The 12,471-nt window shown below is 40.7% G+C and overlaps 1 protein-coding gene and 1 long non-coding RNA gene across 2 annotated transcripts in view; one reads left to right on the forward strand and one right to left on the reverse strand.

Moving 5' to 3' along the window:
• The window catches only part of LOC310956965, a 62,250-nt gene that overhangs the window by 22,547 nt on the left and 27,232 nt on the right, over window positions 1-12,471 (forward strand). The gene's annotated exons all lie outside the window — the stretch shown is intronic.
• fgf11b (fibroblast growth factor 11b) overlaps window positions 1-12,471 on the reverse strand; it is a gene marked incomplete at both ends in the record, with an annotated part of 35,273 nt that overhangs the window by 9,478 nt on the left and 13,324 nt on the right. The window contains one exon of the mRNA XM_083927410.1: window positions 1,935-2,045. Within this exon, the coding sequence (XP_083783536.1) occupies window positions 1,935-2,045 (111 nt within the window). The remainder of the gene's footprint in view (window positions 1-1,934; window positions 2,046-12,471) is intronic.

The raw sequence follows: 12,471 nt of genomic DNA on the forward strand, positions 1-12,471 counted from the left end.
AAAGCACTTCAAACTCAGAGAGTTTAAAAACTTCAAATACTGAGTTTCAGATCCAAGCAGAATCAGTATCTGTGATTGACAAGCACATATGTCAATCATTTCTTCATATGAGCAACGACTCATTAAATTACCAAAGTGAAGCAGTTTGACAAGACGTTTCTTCCTATTTAACGACAAAAATAACAGTACAAATTTGGAGCAAGCTGACAAAAACATTTGCCATGACTCTTCAGACACACTCTTCAGCCACATTATAGCACAGCGTGACAGCTACTGTGGTTCTGTTTAGCTTAGTGTGTTAAATTTAGCATTAACTTTGCCATAGTTTAAGATTTGGCTCCTGATGAGGATATGAGATGTTCCATACTTGATACATGATTGGTTAGTACAGTATGGCTTCTACCCAGTTCCTCTGTGAATAATTTGTTTATAATTACATGACGCAACCACAAGCAGACATGTAGACTATAGACAGAAACCACAAACTGTGGTGTTGGTGCACTGTTAGTGCCTTTTGTGGAATTTTTCTTTCAAATATCGGACTAATAATTTAGCTTTCTGTGCATTTAATTGGACTAAAGTACCCTTCAAGAAGTTTGTGCTCCATTTTTTTTGTGAGTAAGTAATATTGTGTCTCATAAGTAACTTTCAAAATAATGTCACACACAATGTCGATATCTAGGTTACATAAATGTCAGTCCCCCGGGGACGTCTATCAAAACCATACATTTACAATAGCGGTGTGGGGCATTAGGGATCATTATCATTATTTCATTGCAGATATTCAATACAATCCAATTCAATTTGTGGTGCAAAATCATAACAAAAGTTATATCAAGACACTTTACTTATAGAGTAGGTCAAGACCACACTCTATAACTTGTTCATGATCTACAGAGACCCTCCATTAGCAGCAACAAGTCACACTATCTTTAATAATAATAATAATTATTATTATTGTAATTATTATATACAGTATTAATCCAGCAGTCTTATGCACACATATGTCAGCCCATTCTAAATACAGGTGAATTGATTTGCTTCAAATTGTTCATTTGACATGTATTAAGTGCAGTGTTTCCCCAAGAATGAGAATCTATTGGTGGTGGCAACTGACCGGGGGGAGACTTTCAGTTAGCCGCAGTAGGAGCTCAACTTCTGGTGAGAACCGCAGCACCGGGGTCGGATTCCTGATACCAGACTGCCCTGAATCAGGTTAGACCCAACACTGCTGTGACCCCCGGTGTTGAGGTTTGCACTGCCTGAATTGTAAATTATACATGCAGTAAGCAACCCTGTCTCCAGGCTGCTGCCCTCCGCTTTCCTCCCCAGCAAAGGAGTCTAGCAAGCTTGTTAGCCTAGCTTGTTAGCCTTCGCTAGCTGGGAGCTTGAAACCAGGCGTCCCTCAGTTACACCTCTTTGTCCATTTTTGGATTTGCCGGGTGAAGGTGTAGTCGTGACACTACCAAGATGGCGATGGCGAGGGTGACTGGGAGCCACCCTCTTTGAGCTTGATTTTCGCCCTTTGGGAAATCTATGGGTGATGTCACGGAGACTATGTCAATGATATAAAGTTGGATGACGCATCCCTACTTCCTCTCACTGTGCAAAAGCCAAAATGTCCAAGATACGGGCGCTGCCATGTTTTAGTTTTGCAACCAGACGCTAGTTATTGGATGGTATCAAAGTCCAGCCCGTAAACCCATGTGACCAGTCGTGAGTCAATCACAGGTGTCAATCATGATGTCCCACCCTATTTTAAAAGCAACAAAACAAACATCAGTACTTTGATTTTTTAGTTTGGCCCATGCCAAAGGCAGGGTTCATGAACTATACTGCCACCAGAGGGTGATCAAGATTGTATGGCTGCACATTTGGGGAGCTGTTAAGCTATCCATCGTTGTATTCAGTCTGACAGAAAAACACACACTCACAAAATGAGCTGCTTTCATCCCTTGTGCTGTCCATGGTGCCGTCAGGCTGCATCTGCAGGTAGTATCCATGTTGGCTGTATAGCCGAGTAACAATGCCTTTCAGCTGTGGCTCTGCAAGGAAGCACAGGAAAACAGCATCGTATTAGACAGATGCCAGCGCCAGAGGTTGAGAGCAGAAATGACATTTACTGATTTACAGAATCTGCAAAAGGAAAAGGTTAGTCAAAATATGTCAGAGTTTCAAGACGCCAACCACAGAGGAGTGCCTGGCTGGGCAGTATGACCAAAAATTTGCATCACAGTATTCTTTAAGATTCTGGTGGTTTCATGGTATATCAGGTCTTTTTTGCATGACTGGGCCTTCTTATATGTTTGTGGTGGCTTATTCCACTGTCATGAGTACATAGAATATAATAACATGTTGTTCAGCTGTGTTTTGTAAATGAACACTTATAGTGTTACAAACTGTCTTTGTGTCACAAATTGTTGTGTGCCTTATGTTATGCCCTGTTAAAGAGAGTTGTTTTCGTCGATTATTATGCTGATTGTTTTGTGAAAAGTTAAAAAAAGGATAAGATAAGAGTAATTAAAACCTGTATACCGGTTCCTCCAGTCTGGTTCGGCCGAAGTTAGAACATGTGTAATATGTAATATCTAAAAGTTTAATTGGATGGTTTGCATTGCAATTTGTAGGTCGGCACGGTGGTGTGGTGGTTAGCACTGTGAAGTTTGCATGTTCCCCCCGTGTCTGCGTGGGTTCTGCGTGGGTTCTCCATGGGTTCTCCGGTTTCCTCCCACAGTCCAAAGACATGCACGGGTTAATCCTGTCCAGGGCGTACCGCGCCTCACGCCCGATGTCAGCTGGGATCGGCTCTAGCTGGGATCGGCTCCCTCATATCATACTATCAGGCAGTGTCAAATTGGATTAGAAACAAAGACTTGTGAACTCCTACAGTGTCAGTGTAAGGTATGGTTATATGTAATATCGTTCCGCTACTTCATTTTCAGTACATGAATTACAAAAGCATGTAAAAATCAAAGTTACTTGAGAGGCCTATTGGGCATCAGTGTAACATCTTTAGGGAGTTTTACCAGATGCAGAACAGATGACGATTGATGTCGAACATCATTACCATAATAGAAGGAAGACTTAACAGTAGTACGAAAAATATACAGCTCTTTTTGTTGTGTATTTCATGTTAGAAGTTAGAGATTTATCTGTAGAGGAGAGAAAATATTCACACAGGAGAAAGAGAGTTGAGGCTTTCGGTATTCAATGAGGATTTCTTAGTTAATTAGCGAATTGCCCAAGGTACGCTTTTGGACTAATTTACCTATCACTGGGAATGCATAACAAACAATGAATCTTAAATGTTGTAGTAGTGACTCAACTAGCTGATGAATAAAATACATGTATAACTTAAGCTAAGGTCCAGTCCACTGGCTTGCTACCAGTGGTATTTTTAGCATGAGCTGGGGCCATCAGAGAATGAAGTCAAGTGAGAGAGTTAGTCTGTCTCCCACTAAATAAAAGATATATAATCAAGGGAGCTGTGTGCTGGTGAAGCAGCGGATGGAGGGTGAATAGAGAGATTGAATGTTTCATGAGTGGAGTCCCTACAGCCTACTTTGCGTTCATTTAAGAAACAGATAGAATATTTACAGGAGCTCCCAGATATCACTAGAACCCCCCCATTACACAAAGCACTCTCTGCGTTGAGGAAATCTAAGTCGTGGGCTCAGCACTTCGCTTCTACTCAACAGCATGGTCCCCTGAATTAAAGTCTGATCAGTGAATTGACCAGACTCCTACACTGCAACTTAAATAAAGGGAGATGAAACATGGATGAAGAAGCAATTCATGACAGAGCCTCCAGAGGACGGGGAGGCCGCCTGGGAGCTCTGCCTTTGCTCAACTTCACCCATGCCCTTACATACATTCCCCAGGGAGGGACCTGCGAGGGCACTGCGCAATCTGCCTGTCTTCCTCAGACTGGCACGGGGAGCAAGAGAGTGGCAGATGATGCAGGGATGAGATCTGTAGGACTATTTCCCAAAGGAAGTGTGCCAGGGTTGAGACATCAGTGAAACTGTGACCTACTCCCATTGTTACATGCAAGCATCTTCAGCACTCCCCATCCTCTCTCTTTCAAAGCTGCTTGTCAAAACATTTCAGTATCTCTTCTTTTGCACCCCCCCCCCCCCCTCTCTCCCATTCCATTGTCCTTTGAGCTATGTATGCTTTCATCCCACCTAATACATCATACATCCTCCAATCAGAGCAGGGACGCCGCTCATTACTTGTCCCCACAAATGCAAAGCAGAGAGATGAGAAGGAAGTTTGGAGATGGGAGGATCAGGGCGGAGAGAAGTGAGCAGAGGGATGGCAGGGGAACAGAGTGAACAAGATGACACTGTCATTACATTAAGAGTGACGGCTGTACGTGCGCGAGATAAAACATTTAGGCACAACTTCAATAGACAGCTTGTGTAATATTGCTGCAATCAAAACTCCCATGCCTGGCGTCAGGGACACTAAAACTAATGTTTCACTTAGCAGAGCTGGCTCTAACTTCCAAATCCTCATCCCAAAGCACAATCAATTCTGAGTGTGTTGAAAGCTCCCAGCAGAAACTATAACAGTTGTGTTTTACTGCAGCTGCATTAGAGATTCATAGATGATAAAACAAAAACAGCTTCTGTGGACTCTTGCCATCTGATTACCATACAAATATTGCTACTTTGCACTATGCAGGCCCAGAGTCATATTTTCTAAACTGTTGTGCTCAGTGGGTATGCCTTCATTATATTATTGTGGTAATTTGGACATAAAGGAAAGTGGCAACACTTTATAATACACAACATTTGAGTAGTTACCTGGGAAGAAGTGATGAACAAATAAGGACAAGTAACTAGGGTTGGTATCTACCGGACCGAATGAAAATGCAGGTTTTAGTACCTAATTTTGTTGCCACCTAAATTCTTGTGTTGTTCTCTGGTGCTCCGAAACGTTACAGGGTACAGAACCGGGGGTGAAGTTAGTTTTAAGTTGTCTGCTGGGACCAGAGTACATATCTATCGGCGATCCAACTTTAGCCAATGATTAACTGCTGATGGAAACCTGACTTTTAAAATAAAAGATGCACAATGACAAAATAACTTTTATTGTGAAGAATTTATAGGAAATTAATGTGTTTAGTCATTCGTGTCACATCCAATTGTTCATAGCCTTAGGACAAGGGATAGCAGTTGCAATACCTTGGATCAGTAATAGTAATAATAATAATAATAATAATAATAATAATAATAATAATAACAATAACAATAGGCTAATAGCAAAAAGAAGTATCAGAAGAAGACACCATCATATCAATAAAAAGCTTTAGATTTATCAATTTCAACTTTAAATTTGCCTAAATAAAAAAAGCTGTTCTTTAATGTTGTTGACTGTTTTAAAAGTTTTATTTTGTTTTATTTTGAAAAGTATCGTTTTAGCACCGGTATTGTGAAAAAACACAAACGATACACAACCCTACTAGTAACGTTGCTTGTAAGGACATACAGCAGTGGTCACACATTCAATCCTCTCTCTCTTTTTAACTGTTGTCTGAGAGCTTCTGCAAAGTCTCAGTGTTATAACAGAAATTGACATTGATCTATGTCTCAAACTATGAAATGTTTGGTCCTTGAATATGAGGGAATTGGAACTGGAAAATCCTTGAATTGGATGTTTAAGAAGGTGTGGGAACACTGGAAGTAGTTGTAGAAATACTACAGTAATAGAAATACTAGAAGTTCTGCCAATATTTTACAAGGTCGACCAGTTACAGTGTTTGGGGCATATTTTCACCCTCCCTACCTCTCCTTAATATACCTTATTCTGTCTGTCGTCACCTCTGCTGCATCTGTTGAAGCCTCCCTAACGTTAAGCTAGCACCTTGGCCTTCACTGAAGGTGGAGACTCGTTTTGAAGACACTTCAGGTTGTTTGGGGACAGCACGAGCCGTTACCGGCCTGTATAGAAGTAAAAACTTGAGTTACATTACATAACTGTGATTACTATCAAAGGTTTATACTATAATACGTCGTCTTATAGTTGGGTATGTCATAGATTTTACTAAGAGTTTTGGGATCTAGAAAACAGAATTAGTGTATTTTCTCAGGAAAAATTAAAATTACTTTTGTTTTTAATCTCTCATCTCATCTTCAACCGCTTATTCTTGGTCGGGTCACGGGGGAAGCAGCTCTAGCAGGGGACCCCAAACTTCCCTTTCCCGGGCCACATTAACCAGCTCTAACTAGGGGATCCCGAGGCGTTCCCAGGTCAGTGTGGAGATATAATCTCTCCACCTAGTCCTGGGTCTTCCCTGAGGCCTCCTCCCAGCTGGACGTGCCCGGAACACCTCCCTATAAAAGGGGCCCAGTATCAATAGATAGTTTGATTGTGTGTTAATGTGTGATAAAGTGACTGCAGGTAATTTACTAACTCACACCTAACTGGATAAAATGCTATGTTACTCTTTAAAATGATTTCTTGATTTTCTTTCCATGTATGCTTCATCTTCTGTGAAATTCTAAGGCTGTTGTTTGGCTCTAATAGTTGAGTACAGCAACAAGGCTGCTAACAACACAAAGATGAACAAAACTGTGCATAATCACAACACTGACTTGACTCGGTGTCATCAAATAGCAGCGATGCAGTACATCCCCATGCGTATTCTGCCAACTGCTCCCCTCTCAGTCCTGACAGCATCTGTGTCTGCATAATGTGAGCACAACAAACACACACACATACACACACACACACACACACACACACACACACACACACACACACACACACACACACACACACACACACACACACACACACACACACACACACACACACACACACTTGTTCTGCCATTGTTATTAATGTTGCAGTAAGTCGGCATTAGGAGTGTGCATACATCAAGGCTCAACAAACATGTCACATTGTCGCCTGAGTAACGCGTAAAATGTAAAATGTAAAATCTGTACACACAGAACACAAGCATACCTGCCAATGTCACATTTGTCTCTTGAAGGATTTAAAGGTTCAAAAAAACACAAGACCCACTACTGAAAGACTCTGTTTACCTCAATATTCTCACATTCTTCACAAATTTCTCAGGCTTTCCTCATTTTGACAGTAACAGTGACAGTTGTATACCGGATGCTGAGTAATATGTGACTTACTATGTCTTCATATATGGGCACAGCTTTATTTTTTTCCTTTATATATGCTGCAGGGGATAAATTAAAGGATCTCTGGAGATTAAAGGCTTTTACAGACTGGGGGCGTGACAAATAAGCAACCTGAATATGTGAAATGCTAGCCTGCAAATATTCATAACAGTGATATGCTCAGCCTGCCAGATCGGCTCAACTGTTACACACTCTAGGGCTTTTATTGTGAAAGGTAAGAATAGAAGCATTGAATCTGGTATGCGCTGCCTTTGTCATGGTTGAAAGGAGTAAAGTTTGCTGTCTTGAATTGGACTAAGGAGCTTTCGTGTTATTGTTTTATAATCCTCATGTCTTTATTCTTGCTCTAAAAAGCTCAGAAAAATCAACCTTGTTCCAAAAAAAAGTGTCTCTTTATTGGCATGTAATTTTCCCGTTCTGTGTGAAAGTGCTCTTGACAAAAACATCTACTGACGTGTTATTAAATCACATTGGAAAAAAAAAAAGGAATTGCACTTCAATAAAGACAAAGTTGGGGAATTCACAAGACAGATTTGAAAAAGGCAGCAGCAGAAGCCAAGAACTGCCTAACCTTTATTCTTACCGTGCACAGCAGCTGAATTCTCACAAGATCTAATTTAACACGACATCAAGTGGGAATTGCAGGTTCACATGTCACACAAAAACCCATCTTGTCAAGCTCCAAGTAGTGTGTTTATGTTCATCGCAAATGTGAACAGGCCGATTGACGTCCTATGAGGAGCTACTGGCAGTTGAGGGAGGAGAGGCAATGGACGACAGCACGAGAGCGAGTGAATGTTGTTTTGAACCTAAAGAGGTTAGCTAAGATGCTGCAATAGCATTAGTTTTGATTTGAACTTTGATGGACAGATGGTTCATCCAATCACCTGCCATTTACATTGTACATTTTAAAAAAGCACCTGTTTTTCCCATTCAGTTTCCAGTGATGGCTTCTCAGATAGTTCTGTGTAACAAACCTTCTGATGAGTCAGGGTACCCTACTGGGTTAATCTGCTAAACAAGAGTGTGTCACTAAGCATGCAATAGCTAGATCTCAACACTTTGTCTTTGGAGCTGTTTCTTGTTTGCTCTCACACTTTCTTTGCAAAAAGTGACAAAATCAACCAAAAAATAGCAACAGCAGATGTACTGAGCCAACCACCTACAGTATAGTCAATATATTCATCCAAACACAAAACCCAAGCTAAGCCCAAGCTCACATCATCAGGGTAACTTTTTTGAAATTCCAGAAAGCTCCTCCAGACCCCTACAGATATATTTTTTCACAGTCCACCCTGTGACAACAAAACTCCATTTCATGTGTAAAATAACTTGAGTGCCTCTTTAAAAGTAATGCTTTGTGTCCAAGCAGCGTAGGAGTGAGCACACATTTCTAGTCAAGCCAACTTTTTCCCCCTTCATAAGCCTTGGAAACGTATTCTGACAGATAGTGAGACACTGTGACAGCAGTCTACCTCTGGTTGGATTAGCAAAGCACGCAGAGTTGTTTGTGTTGTGAGGGGAAAAAAGCCCTTTTTTGCATCACAAGGATGCATATTTTTCACATGTAGTTTCTACTGCTCCACAGGGGTAAACAGAGAAGATGATGACTCGGAAAGCGACTGACTCAAAAGTCACGTTGAGAGATCTGGGTATGTTAGGGCAAACTTGTGTTCAAACAGTGAGAGTATATTTTATATGGCAGGGGGCCACTTAAGTATTATTTTAATTCACTTGTATTCAGTAGTTAGTGTTTTTATTGTCTGCTACTTCCGACTTCTTCCCCCGACATTCCAGGGGGAAGCATTGTACTTTCTACTGCACTACATAAATCTGGCAGAGGTACTGTAGCTACTGGTAACTCTTCAGATGAATTTCAGTTGTTAGCAGTGCAGCCCATTTTACATAACTGGTAAGGCACAAAGAAAAATGTCAATGTTTTACAACAAAAGCAAAGATTTAAGGAAAGTGCAAAATGACAAATACAAACGTATGTAGCAGGATTTTATTTTGCCTTACACATTATTGCATCAGTATTAACAATCCAATAATACCCTATTATTATATCAGTTACAGGGGGCATTTTTCTATTAATCGGTATTTTTCCTTTTGGTACTTTTGGGGGGGTCATCCCTATGTTCCCCTGGGTCTGAAGTTCACTGACCTTTTTTCCCCAAAAGAGTTCTATGTTCCCCGGTTGCATAAGCCTCTGCCTTTGCGGATTTAATTCAGCATTTTGGTACGACTAGAGGTTATGGTTAGGGTTATGGTGAGGGGCAGGGTTAGGGGGTAGTGTTAGGGTCTACATTAACCTATTTTCTGGGGAATTCAGCACTGACTGTGGAAAAAATAACAGACCGGGGAACATAGGATCCTTTCTGTGAACAGCGGGGGACATCTCACGTTTTTTTAACATAGAACCCGGGGAACATAGGTACGCTCCCCTTTTGAATACATTTAGCTGATAATGATAAACTTCAACATTTTACCAAAGCAAGATTTTGAATGCAGTACTTTTACTTAGAGTAAGAGTATTTTTACATTAATGTTTTGGTATTGCTCGGGTAATCAGAAATCACAGAAGTCCCAATCTAAGTTACCTCAGCAAGAGCGTGAACACATTTTTCAGATCAAGGTTCACAAGAAGAGAAAGGAAGGGATGTACACAGCATCTGAGCTGAGCACACCTGCGTATCAAAAAAGAACTCTTCTCCTATTTTAACTAAGAATATTAATTTACATATCATAGCATTGTTTTGTATTTTATTCTGCTGATTGGTGACCCTCTAAAAATCAGTTTTTGACCCATTTTGGGTCCTGTCCCTAACTTTGGGAAGGACTGATCTAAATAGGCCTGCAACTAATGAATATTGTCATCATCGATGATACTGCAGACCATTTTCTCCATTAAACGTCTAAAAAAATCTCAGAATATAGTGACAATGCACAAAAATGTGCAACATTTTGTATATGTCATGATAAAAAATATGCTATTATTATTATTATAATAATAATAATTATTATTATTATTATTGTGACTAACAGTCTGAAACCATAAAGTATCATCAAAAAAGTTGCAGTTTTTAATTGTTTAACTCTAGTGTAAAGCAGTGCATGCCTTTTATATTAAATGCTGAACAATTTAGAAGGGCCCTGGTGATTTGACATTCATGTGACACAACAATGTGAGAACGAAGCCCCCCTGTGGGGTTGAAAATGAAGCCATGGTTCAAGGCGGCCTTTTTTCTTTTCTTTTTTTTCTTTTGCATGAAAGTGAAAACATAGAACATGCATCCAAGGACTCATGAGCAGAAATAGAGAACTTTGACATTGTAAATCTAGTTGGAAATTAGGCTCCTCCTCAAGTCATGCTGTTTTCTTCTGGGAGCAGGTATCACAGTTTGATCATGACCACACATTAAATGGATCAACACAAACACTGCTCTCATCCTGATTAATCATATCAGATGTATACTATCTGGTGTGAGTCATCTAATATGAGGTGCATGTAGTTCAAAGAACGGCAGGGGCTGCACATTATCTTTCACATTGAGCACACCTACATCTGCCCTGCAGAACTTTCACTAGCCATACCAGAGACACAGCCCGCAGCCTTGTCTGGCCTGGGTATTTCCCATGGACAAGATGTGTGTGACTACATTCGTCACTCCCGGGACACATGTGGGCTTGAGTGACAGAAAACATTCGCTGATCCAGCTCAGTGGAGTGTGGGTCAAAGAGAGCTCCCTGTCTGTTTATGTACATCAGTGCACAGGTGTGCATCCGACAACATGATGACTCATCAGCGGGCCTGTTTCCAAGTGACCTCTCCACTCCTGAGCGAAAATATGACTTGCAGTTGACAAGCAGAAAAGCAAATGTGTAGAGAGTGCCTTAAAGGATGTGGCTTAAAAAGTTAAAAAGATACTGTATGCACTGTAAATCAAAGTAAATGTTCAAAAATACTTGCATTATCACATTTTATTACAGGCAGTGTTGGTAATCCAATTCTATGTAACTCTTAAAATAAACTTCACATGCTTTATGCACAAGTATGGCAGTTATACTGTATTTTCACGTGTTTTTCTTTGTTGGGGAGGAATATTTAAATGCATCTTTCAGACAGATGAACAGATTATAATTTATAATAAATTTTGCTTGTCCGTAAACACACAGCATTCAGACTCAGCCCCTCCTCTCCTTCCTGCTCAATGCCCAGCAGTGAATCAGAGGAATGAAATTGTATTTTCCAGTTACGTTCAAAGTGCAAATAAACACACACACACACACCTCCGCACAACCCAGCTGGAAGGTGCCGCATTGTTGGACTGTGAGTGAATGTAGAGCTTGATCATGTCTATGTCTGTGTGTGTGTGTTGGTAACAGACACACTGCCTTGTGCCCTGTGTGTTAATGAGGGAGGGATTACTTTTGTATAAATTCATACGTTTTTTTAAGGATAATTCTACATATGATACATTTAAGTAAATGTTCCAAGTTTTGTAAAAGCAGGAGAGATAATAGCCATAAGAGCAATTTGTTTATTAAATTGGGTTTGCATCTAATCCCAGCAGTAACCGGTCTACGCAGGGATGCCCCTCATCAATTTACATTCAGCGCTGATAATCATTTTGAAAATCACCTGGGGGAGACTGGAGCCTGGTGTTACAGTACAGCCATTCACACAGCAATTATGTGTGTGTCTGTATAAATGAGGTCAATGCACATAAGAACCCAAGGTAATCACTTCATGCATCACGGCTGCCATCAAGGACAATTAAACCCTTTGCTGCAATGTAATTGCTCTGAAAAATAAGCAGTGGTTGAGGTTTATCGCTAATCAGAGTAGTGTATGGCTCAGTGTTGGTTATCATTACACTAATATATTTATCTGGCGTGATTTGAACTCAGCATGTCGCTTGCTGATCTACCTCTAGCCGAGCTCCTCTTGATAAGGTTGGAGGTAATAACTGGGGGGCTGCATGACTGAGCAGCCAAGGGCACAACTTCTTCTGCTCTGACTGAACCAAACAACAGGGGTTTTCCTCGGCTCATATTTTCAGGACTCCTTGACTCTCCCCTCCCTTCTCATCATGCTCTCTCTATAGCTCTCACTCTTTGAGTATATGTATGCATGCATATGCGTGTCTGCATGCACACATGTGCACGTGTGCCACATATATGCAAGAGAGATGGAGTCTGTCTCTCGTGTAACGTTTGATTCTGCTTCTAATAAAAGGAGAACATGGTTTCTCCTTTTTTTCCCTTTTTCTAAACTGGGCCATGAGCTACAGTGCTGCCAGTACTG

This window comes from Echiichthys vipera (assembly GCF_963691815.1).
Source record: "Echiichthys vipera genome assembly, chromosome: 14".
NCBI classification, from domain to species: domain Eukaryota; kingdom Metazoa; phylum Chordata; class Actinopteri; order Perciformes; family Trachinidae; genus Echiichthys; species Echiichthys vipera.